The sequence below is a fragment of the Antechinus flavipes genome, chromosome 4 (genome assembly GCF_016432865.1).
Source record: "Antechinus flavipes isolate AdamAnt ecotype Samford, QLD, Australia chromosome 4, AdamAnt_v2, whole genome shotgun sequence".
NCBI classification, from domain to species: domain Eukaryota; kingdom Metazoa; phylum Chordata; class Mammalia; order Dasyuromorphia; family Dasyuridae; genus Antechinus; species Antechinus flavipes.
Genome location: NC_067401.1, coordinates 131,012,844 through 131,031,114, shown reverse-complemented (window position 1 = coordinate 131,031,114; position 18,271 = coordinate 131,012,844). Strand labels below are relative to the sequence as shown.

The window sequence follows — 18,271 nt, the reverse complement described above, 5'->3', positions numbered from 1 at the left end:
CACTATAGCACATGAAAGCATAAAGAAGACTGGAAAAGTAATGGTTAATGGCATGCAGATCTCTGTCTTCTTTCCCTTCTCACTTTTCTTTTCATCTGCTTTCTTTATTTTTCTTTTTCATCTATCATCACATGGGGTGAATAAATTAGATGATGAAATGTAATTCATTCCTTTCTCAATGCTGGTGGTAAAGGAAGCAATACGCTGTTGGAAATTGAAGGGTCTTGAACTGAATGTGCTGTTTATATTATCAAGCGCTGCCATCCCATTGCTGCTAGGCTCTTGCTATCTCAGATGTCTGTGTTCTTTATCTGGCTCGAGGGTAGTGGCAAATCAGAGGATTCAGTCTTTGAATATGAGTATGACGTAAGAAATGTAATTAAAGGAACCAGATAGGTTCCAGATTAAGGATGACATTGTCTTAGATGTAGATGTAAAGACCCATGGTTAGTAGTATTGGTCAGCCAAATTTTCCAGTTAACATAGTGTTTTATTTTAACTTTTTAAAGTCAACTTAGAGACTTGTGATTATTAAGTGAGAGGTAGTGAAAACAATGACTAAAACATAATCAGATTTCTAGTTCATCCCAATTTAGATCCATGATAAGTTGTTCTTATTCCTCTTAGTGTATTGGAATAGTCCAATTGCTGAGTAATGTTTTCTGTTTCTTCAGCTGTTTTTTATATTCTTTTTCTTAGCCAGAATATCTTTGTATAGCTTGGGACAGGTCCTCTCCTGGAGAGAGCAGAGGAGGAAGGGATGGAGAAAGTGGTAGTATAAATAGTATGAGCAACATTCAGTTTGATTATGGGATGTTGCTGAGAATCTTTTGGAGACAAGATTGCAATGTTGAACTTTTAAATTTAAAATACAAGATACTTAAGCATAAATTAAAAAAAAATTTTTTTTCATTTTAAAATAGATTTTTTTAAAAAAAGTTTCTGCTTTATAATATTCAGTTAATAAGATTTTAAAACACAGGGTCCATATATGTATCATTTAAATACAAATGACAAAGTATGTAACTTTTATATTGCCCCAAGTCTCAAGACATTAATTTTGCCTGCCAATTAATTTTAACCAACAATAACATTAGTTTCTTAATGTAGTTCTCAAAAAATTTCCTTTGTTTTTAGTCCATCTAATATCTTCATGTACTCTCAAATTTTTTCTCCTTGGAATGTTAAATCCATTTACTTTGTTATAATCATAAGATTTTTTAAAATGAGACTTCCATCTGCTTATTTAGTAAATTTGAGTAGAAATCAACAAAACTTGTGGTAAACTAATTGTAAAAGGAAAAACCAAATCTCTTAAAAAAAAAAAAAAGAAACCACAAACTATTCTGACTTTCTTTTACTCATACTCCTCTCCTCCCCCCTTCTCTGCCAGCCTTTGGATCAAACAAGTTGATTGGCTATGTGTATTGGTATTTGGTATTACAAGCAATCAAAACAGATACATAATTTTATTTTAAGGTCAACTTCTTCTTTGTGATAGGATTTAAGAGGTGAGGTATAGGATTGACTATAGGAGAACTGAAACAAGATCATGTCTAGGTCTAGGAAGTCTTCTTCTGTTTTCCTATTTTGTTGTATAAATTATAATAAAAACTTATTTTGAGATTGATTATACCGATCTGTTAGCTGGATGTTGTGGTTCTTTCTATATTATTCTTAATTTAACTTTTACATACTTGATTTGAATCAGTGGTCCTCTCTCAAGTTGTGTGCCCAAGAATCTTCAAAGCTACAAAATCTCCATGAGCTTCTGAATGTGTCAAGGTTTCATAACATGATACTTTAGTATAAGGTAGGAAATTTCATTATGAGTTTTTAGTTCTTATTTCTCTCTTGGCAGATGTTCTAATAGTAAATGAGTCTTACTGTGTTTCAGGACTGCCTTGCTGTTTTGTATTCCATCTCTGTGTAAGGAAGAAAGATACTCTAAAAAGCATAAACATACTATTCATCCCCTCTTCCTAAAATTCTCCTTAACAAGTGCAAGGGACTTAAGTCCTGAAGCTCTTGGATTCTGTTTAGCTAACTAGTAATATTTCTTCTGTTAACAAAACAGTGTTTGAGAGAGTAATAGATGCTTCTAAAGACCAGTGCTTCCCCCTCTAACCCATGTTTGCCATATGTGAAACTGTAGGCATCAGAACAGCTTGAGAACATCTCCAGATTATTCCTTATCACTCCCTAGAAGTACCTTCACTGTTTCATATGACTGTAAAAGTATTCTTTGGTGCTTTCATAACTTATTTGGTGGAAATAGAAAAGGGGGAAAATAGTTTCTGCCAAATAAAATATTTATACATGTCACCATCATGTGATATTTTTTTTCCCTTCTTTCCTTATCTCTAAAATCATTTTCCCAGATATCTTGCTGGGACAGTTATGTGCTATCTCTTGTTTTTACCTTTGTTCTCTTCCCTTCTTTTCTGTATGTTGTATTTATCTTTTTTGTGTATGTATCTTCTCTTTTTTTCATATTTATTTTCACAAACTCATCTCCTGGTTCCTCGTTCCCTGCATGCCACTAACTATTTTCATTAGATATTAATTGATTTGTGAATTCAGGCTGAATTGCATCATCAGCAGATGGCGGATCCAGACCTGTTGGAGGAGTCTTCAACCCTTTTGGATCCAAGTGAAATTGGAAGAGGCACACCCTTAAGGCTTGGGTAATTATCATTCTTATATGCTTATTTTACATTTAAGGTGTGTTCTTCCCCTTCTATCTTAGAAAACTTATATAGTAAGGAGTCTACTTGTTGCAAGAATGGTGCTCCATTCTGAATCTGTGGAGAAACATTACTGAATCGTCTCTGGTTCATTTCATGTATTTGCTACATTGACGGCCCCTTTCTGGTTCCTGTAGTGGGTGATTCCAGAAATCAGACTTGGGCAGCTTTCTTACTTATATAAGTCTTGTCTGATCCCAGGGGTTTTCTTTTAGCTGCTGAATTATTTAAAAGCTACCCATCCTACAAGATGCAATAGTGTTCTTAATCTATTTGTTTGGGTTTGTTTCCTCCTTTTTTTCCATAGCTTTGTGGCTGGTGTGATTAACCGGGAGCGCCTCCCTACATTTGAGCGTATGCTGTGGAGAGTGTGCCGGGGAAACGTATTCCTCCGTCAAGCTGAAATTGAAAACCCCTTGGAGGATCCTGTGACTGTAAGACAAGGAAATTGTATCCTGTGGAGTAACATTCTATAAAGGGGGCCCAGAATGATAACAGAACACTTGGACCATCTCAAAGAAGAGATCTTTATTCTTTTATTTTCAATATGAACTACAAGACAGCCTATCTCCCTGTAATTTCCATCACACATATGGTATTTAAAAGGTTTGAGGCTTGGATATGACTACAGAGGTATTTCAATTGGAAATAAATTTTTTAAATTATTTATAATTTCAGATGTAGCTCCATACATTTTCTGTTACTGATCTGGGACCTGAAGCAATTTGCCTTTTTGCAAAAAAATCAACAAAAAGAAGAATTTTAATTTGGTAGCATGTTATTATTATACACTAATGCAAATTTATTGATAATTGTGCTTCTGTTTCTATTAAATTGATTTTTATAAGAAACTCCAAAAGAAAGGGAAGAGGACTATTATGACTCTAAGCTCATAAAGTTAATAGTTTCAGTTGTTTAGAGTTCAAATTTTTTGTTCAGTTAATGAAGACTTCTTTTTTGTCTCTCACTTTCTCAAATAAATTGGTTGGGAAATTGAATAATTTTCTTTAATGTATTTTGAGATAGTTTTTGTCTTGCATTTGATATAAGTTCAAAATACAAATCTCAACTAGGATGATAGAACTGTATTTCTGGTATTACAAGTGAAATAAGTTAAATGCATAAGGGGAAAAAATACATCAATGAATAGTCAATAATCAATAAGCTACTATTTAAAACACCTATGATTCTTTATTTTACTGATAAAATCTTTCTGCTCCTACTTAGTATGACATTTATTAAATCATTGATCTTTGTTCTTCTGAAGAAGACAAATTTTGATTTTGTTGAAGTTTCAGACTTGTAACATTTAAGCTGAAAATGACTCAAATGCTTATGCAACTTATTTTCTGTACCATGCTTATGGTTATGGTGACAGAGATGGTTCATAAAGGCTATATGCCACCACACTGAAGACCATTAGTGAGTTTTAGAAACATTTCATGCTGAGTTTAAGGTCACACCTAGTATTTAACTATTCTCAGGAACATTAAGCCAAGTTTCCTTTGGCAGGGAAGAAAAATATTTTATCAACAAATACAGGAAAGGGTTCTGGATATTTGTACCAGAGCAGCTGTCCAAAGAATGTAGTCTTAATATATCCTTGGGGAACTCAAAAGAGTTAAAGCACTCTTGGGCTTTCCTCAGTTTCTGCTTACCTTATTTCTGGATTTTCTCTAGTCTTCATACTTAGAGTGTAACCTGATTATTTAAGACCTTTATGTCTTATTTGTGAATTCAGGTTTCGTTGATTTACAGTCACACATTTCATAACTTCTCAGTGGCTTTATACAATATAGTTCTTCAGTGTCTCTCATCTGAAACTAAACTATGAGCAGAAATTAATTTCTCTCTTTTTCTTTTTCAACACACAGACAGGTAAAGTGTTTGAGTTGAATTGGCAAATGATCTGATTAGTAATTCTCCCTGCCTATCCTAGACTAACTTAAAGACCTACATTCTTCTGCAATATAAAGATAAATGAAAAGGATTCACTAAAATAAAAATTAAAGGGAATGATGTTTCTTCACTAAAGTTGTTAAGGGTGCAAGAGATGATTAACAAACATAGTTGCTACCCTTCTTGAGTAAATGAAGGAGCTAGGAAGCTTATTGTTTCTTACTTACCAAAGAAACTTATTTATCTAGAAGCTTATATTAGCAATTAAAGCTTTGAAATCTTGATTTGTTTTATTCTAGGGAGACTACGTGCACAAGTCTGTATTTATCATTTTCTTCCAAGGTGATCAGTTGAAAAACAGAGTCAAGAAAATCTGTGAAGGGTAAGAGAAATTACTCAGAGGAAGTATTAAAACTTCTTTAGTGTCAGCTTGAAAATTAATGAAATAGTAATTCTTTTGACTTGCCTGTACCTGGGAGTTTTCCTTTGGTTAAGACTATGTAATGCTATATCCAACATATAAAGGACTGCTTGCCATCTAGGGGAAGGGGTGGAGGGAGGGAGGGAAAAAAAAAATTGGAACAGAAACGAGTGTCAATATAAAGTAATTATTAAATAAAAATTAAAAAAAAAAAAAAGACTATGTAATGCTGTAGGGATGTTTTAAGTAGGGATGTATCATTTCTTTGAGTTTTCTGAAATAGCATTCCTGCTTCAGTTACTCCAATGACTCTTCACTTAAATCATAACTTGGATTTTTATAGTACTTTAAAATGTGTATCTTAACTTTCTTCTTAAGTTTCCTATGAAATTAAATAAAATTTCAATTTTAAAAATAAGGAAATTGAGGTTATAAAATGTTAAATGACTTGTCCAGGTTCACATTAATAAGTATTGGCATTGAGATTTGAACCCAGATCATCTTTCTGACTCCAAGACCAAGACTCTTCCAATCTATCAAACTCTGTCATTTTTAAAAAATCTTTTTCCTTTATTTTTCTTTTTTTAGACCAAAAGAATTTTATAGCTGCAAAAGCAGAATAGTGGTAATAATTCAAGCTAAAATCTAGACTTTCTTATAATTTTGCTACTATTAAATTCCTTTTTGCTCACCAAATAAAAATTGACAGTAAGAAATAATTAGAGAAAGATTACATTAGAATAGGAGGCCTGCCTTGAAGTCAAAGATCTTGATTTGAATCCCATACTATATTTATTAGCTCTGTCTGGGACTCCAGAGTCATCGAGCTGAATCCATCACTTGCATCTAAGCTGAGGCTTTTTCAGTCCTTTGGGTAGCTTAATTCATTTTCTCAGATGACTTAGTTTGATTATATCTCTATTATTCAGCTAGTCCCTATGCATTCCAGGTTTCGAGCTTCACTCTATCCCTGCCCTGAGACACCACAGGAGAGGAAGGAAATGGCTTCTGGAGTTAACACCAGGATTGATGACCTCCAAATGGTATAACACAGATAAAGTCTTTATAACTATTCTTCTTCCTTGTAATACTAATCATTTATTGAGTGCATTGCATGTCCAAAGTTCCCACAAGTAAATGCTCATGAATGAACTGTCTCTTGTCAATTGATCTTGTTGGGAAACAATAAACATAACAGAGATAATTATATTTATTGTTTCCCAGCAAGATTAATTTAGGAAAGGGTTTCATGGTTGGAACCAAAAATATATACATATATTAACCACTGTTGAAAGAGATAGCATTGGCTAGATGTCTAGGGTTTTTTTTTTTTTTTTTTTTTTTGCCTAAAACTATGTGCATGAACTTCCAATGCATGAACAAACTGAGTTTTTATCCCCCTATTAATACACAATCAAAAAGCAGCTGCTACAGACAAATGGTATAAGCATTGAATTTTGAATGTTTAATAGAATGAATTTGCAGTTATTTTAGTTTCTCAGAAGAGAATTATGATTGTGTACATAGACAATGGAGGAATAAAGAGTAAGCTTGTGGTTTTGTACAGTGCTGAAAGGAGTTAGATAATAAACATTCTTACCTTGATATCTGCAATTTGTTTTTTTAAATATTGTGATTATTGTATTTCATTATAATTGATTTCTCTTGGTAATCCTATATAATTTTTGTTTTGAAAAACATTATTCTGAGACCAAGGGCTATTTTTTGGCTTTCTATCTATCATTTACCAGTATCTCCACACGTTAGGCACTTGGTAAGTGCTTGTGGATTGATAAAGGAAAGTCTAAAGGCTTTACCACTCAGCCATGATACAAAAAAGATTAAGAATGCTTTATTTTCTTGGCTTCATTGTTAAATCATAACAAAAATATTCAAAAAATATATTCTCAAAAATTATTCATATTCCTAGCAATGATAAGAACTGCTAAGAGTGATGTTCACTTTGATCTCAGATCCTCTCTTCTCTCTCTCTCCTCAATTCCTTTCTTCCCTGAATTTGATTTCTCCTATCAACTCCTATCCACCATGCCATCAAGGCTGGGGAAAACAAGTTGAGTTTTTTTGGTTGGTGATTAATTGATTTGTTGATACATCTAGTTTTGGGGCCTGTACTATTTCATCTGAAACTTTCATTCATAGGGCAGGAATTTGATGCAGACATGCTGATGATAGAAATAAAATTTAAGAATAGAGATGAATGCTTATGTCATGTTTAGGAAGGCAAGCCTGGATATTGCCATTTAAGTTTATTTAGCATCATTTCAGGTGCTACTCTAAATAGTAATTGTGAACTAAGCAAGAATCAAATGGTTAGAGAATAATTTTGATCAAATTCTAGTTTGAGAGCATAAAACTCTCCTGAGTTCTAAGGGTTCGTTAAGCTTTGGTTTTCTCTAAAACTTACTAACCCTACTCCAAGACAGTCTTTAAAAAAAAACATTTTTAAGAATTTTATGTTGATATCTTTTATCTTAACTCCACCTATGTTTCCCAATATATTCCGCCCCCCAGCCATCCCTTTTAATAAAGAATCGAAAAAAGAAAAACAAAAATAACTCAGCATAATTAATCACAGCCAAGTACAAATTCATAAGATTTTTGTATCCATAGTGTTGCCTACATTGGGATACATTCTCTGTTGTCTTTCTGGCCATGCCTGGTCATTATAATTTCACAGCATTTAGTTTCACATATTTTGTTGTTATTTTAATTTATATTGTTGTAAATGATGTGTGTATTGGTTTTCTAGTTCTGTTATTACATTTTGCATTGCTTTGTATAAGTTCCTTCTTTGTAGTCATTGTATTCATTATTTCTTATAATATTCTGTTATATTTATGTTCCACAGTTTAATTAACCATTCCTCAAATAATAGTATCTTGCTATAAAACAAAAAGTGTTGCTATAAATATTTGGGTATATGTGGGACCTTTTTTATCTTTGGCTTCCTTGGAGAATAATTTTGCTTCCTTGAGGAGGGGAAGAGAGACTGCAAGTCTGTGTCTCTCCATGTAGCATTTTATCTCATTCCCTACTTCAGAAATACAGAAATACTTTAAGATTTACCATAGAAATATGGTAATCATCCAGTCATAGATCCAGAGATAGAAGCAACTTAAAGGCTACCTTGTCCTTAGGTGGCCCAGGGACGTTAAACTGACAGGTCTAAGGTCATATAAGTGGTATCAGGGCTTTGATGATCCTGTTTGAGACTTTCATTTATTTTCATGATAGCTTTTTATTTTTCAAAATACATGCAGAGATGGTTTTCAACATATATACCCTTGCAAAACTTTATGTTCTATATTTTTCTCCCTCCCTCTACTCTCCTTACCCCTCTCCTAGACAGCAGGTAATCCAAGTTAGATTAAACATGTGCAGTTCTTCTAAAAATATTTCCACATTTGTCATGCTGCACAAGAAAAATAAGATCAAAAAGGGAAAAAATGAGAAAGAAAACAATATGCAAGCAAACAACAAAAAAGGTGGAAATACTATGTTGTGATTCACAGTCAATTCCCACAATCCTCTCTCTGGGTGCAGATGGCTCTCTCCATCACAAGACCATTGGAACTGGCCTGAATCGTCTCATTGTTGAAAAGGGCCATGTCCGTCAGAATTGATTGTTGCATAATCTTGTTCTTGTTGCTGTATCACACTTTTTTTTTTTTAAATCTTTGTAGTGGAATCTCTTAAAGAGAAATCTGCACTGGCTCACAAAGGGTAACAGTTGGAACTTTTTTCAATGATACTGGACAAAAGGGCAAACAGATGACTATAAACTCATGATTATAGGGGCATGGGATATTCCAGACACATATCTTATATAGTCCCTCTGAGTATTACTTAGGTCTTATAATGGAGAATAGTCAAAATAGATCTTGTTTCTTCTAATCAGAAGGATAATTTTATGAATATAAACTGCTTGCATTTTTGTTTTTCTTCCCGGGTTATTCATACCTTCTGAATCCAATTCTCCCTGTGCAACAAGAAAACTGTTCGGTTCTGCACACATATATTGTATCTAGGATATACTGTAATCTATTCAACATGTATAGGACTACTTGCCATCTGGGGGAGGGGGTGGAGGGAGGGGAAAAATCGGAACAGAAGTGAGTGCAAGGGATAATGCTGTAAAAAATTACCCTGGCATGGGTTCTATCAATAAAAAGTTATTATAAAGCCAAAAAAAAAAAAAAAGGATAATTTTAGAAAGAGCTGGGGAGACGTGTTCTGATACATAGGTAGATAAGTAGGTTTTCCCAAAGAATTCTTCAACTCCCTACTCAGAAGTATGGTTTTAATTGTTTTTCAGTTTTTCAAATTATTGTCCCTGTGTCATAAAACTTTTTATGGCATTTTGTAATCCTGAGTTACAAATCTCAGATAACAAATGAAAAATCAATTTTTTTTTAACCAATCCCAAGAAATTACTATCTTTTTAACTTAATCACAGAGAAAAAAAATCCATTAAATGAAAATCAACAAACTGGTTCTTAATTGGGGAATAATTCTCTGCTGCTTTGACTAAGGAAAACCTATTTCAGCTAGAGAAAAAGATGGAAACTAGCCAACCATTAAGAAAATCCAGACCTGTGCTTATCTGTCAGTTACTTTATGAGATATAAATCATCATTTTGTCTTCAAACCTCACTTGTTCCTGCTTTTTATGCAAGGTTCTAAACCAAACAGAAGATCACAGGCAGAGGGTCCTCCAGGCAGCTGCTAAAAACATCCGTGTCTGGTTCATCAAAGTTCGGAAGATGAAGGCCATCTACCATACCCTTAACCTGTGCAACATTGATGTGACCCAGAAGTGTCTAATTGCTGAGGTCTGGTGCCCTGTCACTGACCTAGATTCCATCCAGTTTGCTCTGAGGAGAGGCACGGTGAGTAGTGTGGAGCCAAGACATTCCCACAAACTCCGCAAAAGTAGTGGTTTTGATTCTTTGTATTTTCATGATAGTCTTTCAGAATGTTTTAATATCTTTTATTTTATCTTTATCCCCTAAAGACTCTTCAAAGATAAAGCTAGAATCATAGAATCTTAGAGTTGAAGGGGCTTAGGAGGAGGCCCTCTCTCCTGAGAAGAAAGTTCTGGTCCTCTTACCTGAAATATCCCTGACAAGTGGCTATAACACCCTCTGGTTGAAAACACGTGGTTTTAAGAAACTCTTTCTCCAGAAAGAGAGAGAGAGTCTGGAGTGTGCCCCCTTTTACTTCAGTTCCTAGGAATTCCTAGCATTCTTCAAAGCATAGATGCCCTAAAAAAATCTGTCTTGATTTCCCACCCTTTGTCCCAAATTGTTTATTTTCTCTTCATTGATTATCATATGTTTATTTGTCTAATTACATGCCCACTAGTAGAATATAAACCCTTTGACAGGAGTAATTATTTTTCAGTTTTGTCTTTGTATGTCCAAGTATATATCACAGTACCATACATATAGTTTTTATTTACTAAATGCTTATTAGATTGAATTATTACCTCTGGCTGGTCCCATCATATTTTGGAACAATTCTAATTGTTAGGAAATTGTTTTCCCTTTTTATTGAGCTGACAGCTTTCACTTTGTAACTTTTCTTGCTTCTATCTAATTCTGCATTTTAGAGCCTTGCAGAATAAATAGCTTCTCTTTCATATGATAATTCATCACTTATTTGGAAACCTATGTTCTTTTTCACTTCCTCAATTCTTTTTCCCATTTTAAACATTCCCAATTTCTTTTACTAATTTTTGAGTTCTCTCAGCATCACAGAGGTTTGCTTCTGGACCCTGTTTCAGTTTGCCTATATTTTTCCTATAATACACTGTCAAGAATGGTCACAGTCCTCCAGATATGGCCAGTCAAGGAGTACAGTGAAACTGTCCTCCTTCTCTTCATTAGACTTCTATTAATGATATTAATTATAATCTTATCTTCATACCTCATTCTAGGGTGGAGGGGACCCTGGGTTCTCAATGATTATAGCAGTGAAGTATGTTATCTCTTGCATATGCAAAACTCTGAAGTATTTAAATACCAATGCATTCTGTGGTTTTGTATGTATGCATATATGCATGTATATTTCTTTTGTCTGAAGATCAGTTGAACTAAATTCATTACTAGAGTGTCTGTTGGTATGACAAATTGGAAGGAGGGAGGAAAGTGTATAAGAGGAGAGTAGTAATAACTAAACTAAAAAGACCTTCAAGGAATCATTAAAAAAGAAAGAGAACAGAATAGAATCAATTCAGAAGGAGACACAAATTAGCAACACAGTTTTAGGATTATTATATTAAATTTGAAATAGATAAAAAACAAGGTTTATGTAGTAGACATTCACTATTTCATCTTCAATTATCTTTTTCTTTTCTGCTTGGTATAGGAAATGTTCATTCATATTGATGTAAGTCAAGGGAATCATAATCAAAAGAAAAAAATTTTAGTATTTTTTTTTAATTGAAGCTTTTTATTTTCCAAACATATGCATGGATAATTTTTCAACATTAAACTTTGTAAAACCTTGTGTTCCAATTTTTCTCCCCTTCCTGTATCCCATCCTCTAGATAGCAAGTAATCTAATATATGTTAAACATGGTAAAAATATATGGTAAATCCAATATATGGTTTACACATTTATACAATTATCTTGCACAAGAAAAAATCAAATCAAAAAGGGAAAAAAATGAGAAAAAAATAAAAATGCAAGCAAACAATTACGAAAAGCATGAAAATGCTGTTTTGTGACCCATACTCAGTTTCCACGGTTCTTCTCTGGGTGTAGATGGCTCTCTTCATCTTAAGATCATAAGATCATTAGAATGGCCTGAATCATCTCATTGTTGTGAAGAGCCACATCCATCAGAATTGATCATTGTATAATCTTGTTGCCTTGTACAATGATCTTCTGGTTCTGTTTACTTCACATAGCATCAATTCATGTAAGTCTCCCCAGCCCTTTCTAAAATCATCCTGGTGATCTTATAGAACAATAATGTTCCATAACAATCATATACTATAACTTATTCCCATTCCCCAATTGATGGGCATCCATTCAGTTTCCAGTTTCTTGCCACTACAAAGAGGGCTGCCACAAACATTTTTGCACATGTGGGTCCCTTTCCCTCCTTTAAGATCTCTTTGGGAAATAATCCCAGTAGAAACACTACTGCAGGGGTACTCAAACTACGGCCCGTGGGCCAGATGAGGCAGCTGAGGACGTTTATCCCCCTCACCCAGGACTATGAAATTTCTTTATTTAAAGGCCCACAAAACAAAGTTTTTGTTTTTACTATAGCGGGACAGTGAACTGGCCCCCTATTTAAAAAGTTTGAGGACCCCTGCACTACTGGGTCAAAGGGTATGCACAGTTTGATAGCCCCTTGGACGTAGTTCCAAATTGTACAAGGGGCAGCTAGGTGGTGCAGTGGATAGAGCACCAGCCCTGAAGTCAGGAGGACCTGAGTTAAAATGAGTCAAACCTCAGACACTTAACACTTCCAAGCTGTGTGACCCTGGGCAAGTCACTTAACCCCAGTTGCTTCAGCAAAAAAACATACATTGTTCTCCTGAATATTTGAATCAATTCACAACTCCACCAACAATGTATGTGTCCCAGTTTCCCCACATCCCCTGCAACATTCGTTATATCTTTTCCTGTCATTTTTAAACAATCTGAGGTGTGTGTAGAGCTATCTCAGAGTTGTCTTAATTTTCATTTCTCTGATCAATAGTGATTTAGAGCACCTTTTCATATAACTAGAAATGGTTTCAATTTCTTCATCTGAAAATTGTCTGTTCATGTCTTTTGCCCATTTATCAATTGGAGAATGGCTTGAAATCTTGTAAATTTGAGTCAATTCTCTATATATTTTAGAAATGAGGCCTTTATCAAAACTTTTGAATGTAAAAATGTTTTCCCGGTTTATTGCTTCCCTTCTGTTTTTGGCTGCATTAGTTTTGTTTGTATTAAAACTTTTTAACTTAATATAATAAAAATTATCTATTTTGTGTTCAGTAACGAACTCCAGTTCTTCTTTGGCCACAAATTCCTTTCTTCTCCACAGATCTGAGAGATAGACTGTGTTTTTACTTTTAATTTGCTTATAATATCACTCTTTATGTCTAAATCATGAACCCATTTCGACCTTATCTTGGTATATGACATAAGGTGTGGGCCAATGCCTAGTTTCTGTCATAACTAGTTTCCAATTTTCCTAGTAGTTTTTCTCAAATAGTGAGTTTTTAATCTCAAAATCTGGGGGTTTTAGGTTTGTCAAACACTAGATTACTATAGTCATTGTCTATTTTGACCTGTGAACCTAACCTATTCCACTGATTGACTACTCTATTTCTTAGCCAATATCAAATGGTTTTGATGACCACTGCTTTATAATGTAGCTTTAGGTCTGGCACAGCTAGGCCATCTTCGTTGACATTTGAAAAAAAATTTTTTTTAAGTTAAAAAATGTGAAGTTTGGGGTAAGTTTAACCTGGCTTGTTCCTAATGGACCTATATTGGTTCCTTGTTCTCTTTACAAGTGCTTACATAGCAGTTTTATTTTTAGATAAAAGTGTTGTTACATTTTGTTTTTATATCATTTATATTTCACATTGTGTACCCTCCACCTCCCAGAGAGCTATCTCTCTTAATAAAGATGTAGAAAGAAAGTGGGAAGAATTTAACAAAACTAATATATTTTTAAAAATCTGGCATCAAATGCAGTGTTCCATATCCATAGTCTTATCACCTGTATAAAAAAGTAGTTTTATTGCTGTTTTTTCCATTTACATTGTTGTAATTATTATGTATATAGTTTTCCTGCTGCTTCTTACTTTGCTTGATTTCATTCCATCCAGATTTTAAACCTTTGAAGTTTCTTTTTATTCATCATAGTCATCATTTATTATAGCACAATAATATTTCATTGTGTTCACATGCCAGTTTGTTTAGCCATCCCACCATCAATGGGTATATATTTTCAAGTCATCCTTTTAATATTCTATTCTGTTGTTGTTTTGAAGAATTGAAGTCACTAACATGTGAAGAGTCCATCTTCTAGGTGGACTTCTAAAAAACATTTGAACATTGGTTTATCTCTAGTTTTGTGGCACCTCTCTAAATTCACCAGAATTTCTTAGGGATCATTGATGACAGATCATTCATAATGGAGTATTTTTTTCTAAGAGAAAGGTTGGCAAACTAAATTTGCTTTAGAGCTAAAAATGTCTTTATATTTTTGAATAAAATTTTGTTTTACTTAAGAAAGAAAAATCATTCTTAGCTCTGCAGATGGCAGTAGACTGGATTTGGCTCTGGACCATAGTTTGTTAACCCTGCCCTAGGATATTATTTACCTAGACCAGAAGGCTTAGACATATTGAGAACAGTTAAGTGCTTTTAACGTGTCATCACTTTCCTTAGGTCTCGGCTTCCTAGTAATAGTTTTTGTTTCCTCCAGAACACAAAAGGAAAGGAGAAGCGTTAAGTAATATTCTAACTCTGTCATCATCCTTTCCTTCAATCCAGAAGCAACGACCTTTTTTCACTGTTGTTCTTCCTCTTGCCCTCATTCTAATAAAAAAAAAAAAAGTCCTTTTGTGTTATATTCAGAATTTAACACTATCCTTATTTCATATTAAACTTTAACTTTTGTGACACTATTATAACCTTGTACTTCTTTTATATGTTCTCAGTTTTCTGTTATTGCCTTCATATCTTGTAAATGCCATTTTAAAATCTGAATGATGAACCCCATATTCAGCCATATCTTACTTTTTCTTTTTATTGAATTCAGAATTTCAATCTTAACAGCATCCACATCCCCCCTCCTGGACTGACTTCCCTTTCAGATTCTTTTGCCATTGATTCTAAGCTTATTTTATTTTATTATTTAAAATAATTATTAAAATAATTCCAAACTTCCTCTCTCACCACTCCTAATCTAAGATGTACCTCAGCTTAAGCCATTCTTATCTGCCATAAATGAAAAGTAATTTAATTATCCTAAACACAGTAGTCAGCTGATTCTTTGAGGAATACAGAGAGGGACAAAACAGTACTAATCCCCAAAGAGTTTACAGTTTATACATATGTAAATCGCAACACAGTGTGCTAAGTGATGAATGCAATGAGTATTCCAGACTAACTGTTCTAGCAAAGTGGGAAAAGAGCTAGCATTTCAGCAGGGTCTTGGAGGATGATAAGAGTCTAGTATATGGAGATTTCATTCCAGACAAAGGGAACAACATGAGCAAAACCAGGGAGGCAGGAAAGTTCAATAGGTATTCAGGAAATATCAGGTAATGTATATGGGAATAGGAAGTAAGTAGGGCAAGATAAGGCTGGAAAAGGGGGTTCAACTTAGATTGTAGAGGGTTTTGAATGTAAAGCTAGAATTTTAGACTGTTGTTCAATAAACAGTGGAGAGTTATTATTAGTTATTAATATAAATGTTATAAGAGTTATTTTTCTTTTTTCTCCTAGTTTTTAATCAGGAGAAGTAAGGAGACAAGGAGATTTATAATGCAAAAAAGAGGGCCTGAAAAACTGAAATAGTTTTTTTAAAATGCACAACTGAAAACAGAAGCAGGTACAGAAGGAAGCACAGACAAGAAAGGCAATTTTGAAAGCAATGTGCGGAATTTATTATATTTTTTTTTAAAGAGCAAGTGGTATGAAATGAAGGTACATAGTTTCATGTAGAATCATCTTTTTATATTTAGCTGTGTAGATGGGAATAGTCGTGTGTGTGTGTGTGTGTGTGTGTGTGTGTGTGTGTGTGTGTGTTTAAGCTCAAAATAAAAAAAAAATTACTGAGCAGAAGAGGATGCTTGAGGGAGAACGTGATCATATCATATCTAGAAGAGGATAGAGGATAGAGGAAAGGTCCAAAGGCAAGGAGAGAACTAAAAGTGATTGTAGTGATTCAAGCATGAGGTGATAAAATCCTGAAAAATAGTGTGGTGAAGGCAGGAAGAGAAAGGAAGGAAATAATAGATTGAGAAGGAAAAACCAATTACTTGGGGACTCATTATAGTTAATGGAAAAATCAAAGGCAATTATGAAATTTTGAGTCTTTTGTGATTGGGAGATTGAAGGATACTAGAAGTAGGGTTATTAGGAGATGATTTTGATAGGCATATTTAAGGTACTGGGGGATATTCAGTTAGAACTGTCTTGCTAATAATTGAAAATTGAGGACTCTTTAATATTTTGATTTTTGTTGAACTATTTTCTAAAAATCTTTTCATTCATTAGTATCGGAGATGTCTGTAATGGAAGGGGAGGAGGAAAAGATGTAGTCACAAATGTTGGTGAAATAAAAACGAAAGATATCAAAAATTTACTTTAAAAAAATAATCTGAGAGGCTTGGAGAGACCTACATGAACTGATGCAAAGTGAGAAATTCTTTTCTCAAGTTCTTTACCTCATAGCTCACCCCAGTCAGAGAGAGAGAAAGAGAAAGAGTTTCGAGGCTCCCCTCATTAATATGAAAATTGGTTGAAAGAAATTGATATGTTTCACCTGGAGAAGAGAAGATTTGGAGGGTGATAGAGGAAGAGAGAACATGATAACTGTGTTCAAGGATCTTATTTCTTTTATTTGGCTCCAGATGTCTGTGCCAGGAGGAAATTGTAGTCAAATTTAGGCTTAGTATCAGGAAAAATTTTCTAACAATTAAGTATTATTTAAAAGTAAAATGACCTGCTTTGACTGGTAATGGGGTTGCTTCTTCTTGAAAATCCTCAGAATCTAGATGATGACTTGTCAGGTATATTATAGTGGGGTTTTGTTTTGTTTATGTGTGAGACTAGTTCACCAGTATCTTGTCCAATTTTGAAATTCTATGATTCTACATTAAAAAATGAGAGGTTGGTGAAGAAGTGGAAACAGCAAATAAAAATTATTCATTTAATATATTTGATGGTGAAAGGAAATATAAAGTACAATAGCTCAAGTATATCTGAGGGATGGGGAAAAGAGAAAGTAGAAGGAGGAAAGCAAATGAAAAAGGAGTGATTGAAAATACCATGGGAAGGAAATCATTAATGGATTATGGTCTTAAAAGAAGTGAGTTGAGGGGTAGCTAAGTGGTGCAGTGGATAGAACACCTGCCCTGAAGTCAGGAGGACCTGAATTCAAATCTGGTCTCAGACACTTAACACTTCCTAACTGTGTGACCTTGGGCAAGTCACTTAACCCCAATTGGCTCAGCAAAAAAGGAGTAGAAAAGAGGGAAAAGTGGAAGATTTAGTTTTTGAAAGGAAAAACGTCATTCCTTCTGAGATGAAGAAAACGAAGATTCAGAAGAAAGTTTGATGGTGAAGATTGGTAACAAGTAGACAATAGAGAAGATAATCATACTTGAGTGCTTCCTGGGGACATCGGTTCCACAGCTTTCTTTAGTCATCAAAACTAGAGTTAAGTAACTTATTTTAAGGAAATTTTTTCTGATAACTAGTTTAAATATCTCCTTGAGAGTTTTGCATTTGGTCCCAATTTTTCCCAAAATGTTGGGAAGGTGGTCTAATATTGTATACCTTCTATTTCACAGGAGCACAGTGGCTCTACAGTCCCCTCCATTCTGAACAGGATGCAGACAAACCAGACTCCCCCAACTTATAACAAAACCAACAAGTTTACGTCTGGTTTTCAGAACTTGGTAGATGCTTATGGCATTGGGACTTATCGGGAGATCAATCCAGGTAATATCCTAGACATTTTTCCTGGAGAACAACTTCTAAACAAAAGTCTCACTCATTGTTGAGCAGCCAGGATAAACTGACAAAATCTCTTGATAATAGATAATATCTCTGTTAAAGTTGGATTTGTGTATGAAACCTTAAACTTCATACAACAGACTGCATTCTTATAAGGATATAAGAATGTCTCTATTGTATTGAACTGCTAACATGTTTCCTTATGTCTATAAAATACATAGCCTTCTTCTGGCAGAATACCAGCAAAGGCAGCTCCAAGTAAAATATAGATTTCTGGTTATGATTATTCTATAATATGAAGATAATCTTTCTGGCTCTTCTTTTTTCAGGTATGGCAACAAATTTTAATGAAATCAGATTGCAGAATATCAGCTGATAATACTTTAGGCAAGATGTGGCTTACTGTTCAATTAACTTGACATATTTTTAGTTCTTTGAGAAAACATTTCACAGCCTGAAAATAGAACCAGCTTTA

General features: G+C 34.0%; 1 protein-coding gene across 8 annotated transcripts in view; it reads left to right on the top strand.

Annotated features, from left to right (window-relative positions):
• The window catches only part of ATP6V0A1 (ATPase H+ transporting V0 subunit a1), a 62,802-nt gene that overhangs the window by 15,663 nt on the left and 28,868 nt on the right, over nt 1-18,271 (top strand). For 5 of the 8 annotated variants that reach the window (XM_051994402.1, XM_051994403.1, XM_051994401.1 and 2 more), the window contains exons 6-11: nt 2,584-2,687; nt 3,055-3,181; nt 4,946-5,028; nt 6,017-6,110; nt 9,765-9,977; nt 17,631-17,781. In XM_051994402.1, coding sequence (XP_051850362.1) covers nt 2,584-2,687; nt 3,055-3,181; nt 4,946-5,028; nt 6,017-6,110; nt 9,765-9,977; nt 17,631-17,781 — 772 coding nt within the window. The remainder of the gene's footprint in view (nt 1-2,583; nt 2,688-3,054; nt 3,182-4,945; nt 5,029-6,016; nt 6,111-9,764; nt 9,978-17,630; nt 17,782-18,271) is intronic. The other 3 variants (XM_051994404.1, XM_051994409.1, XM_051994408.1) reach the window with 1 other exon arrangement.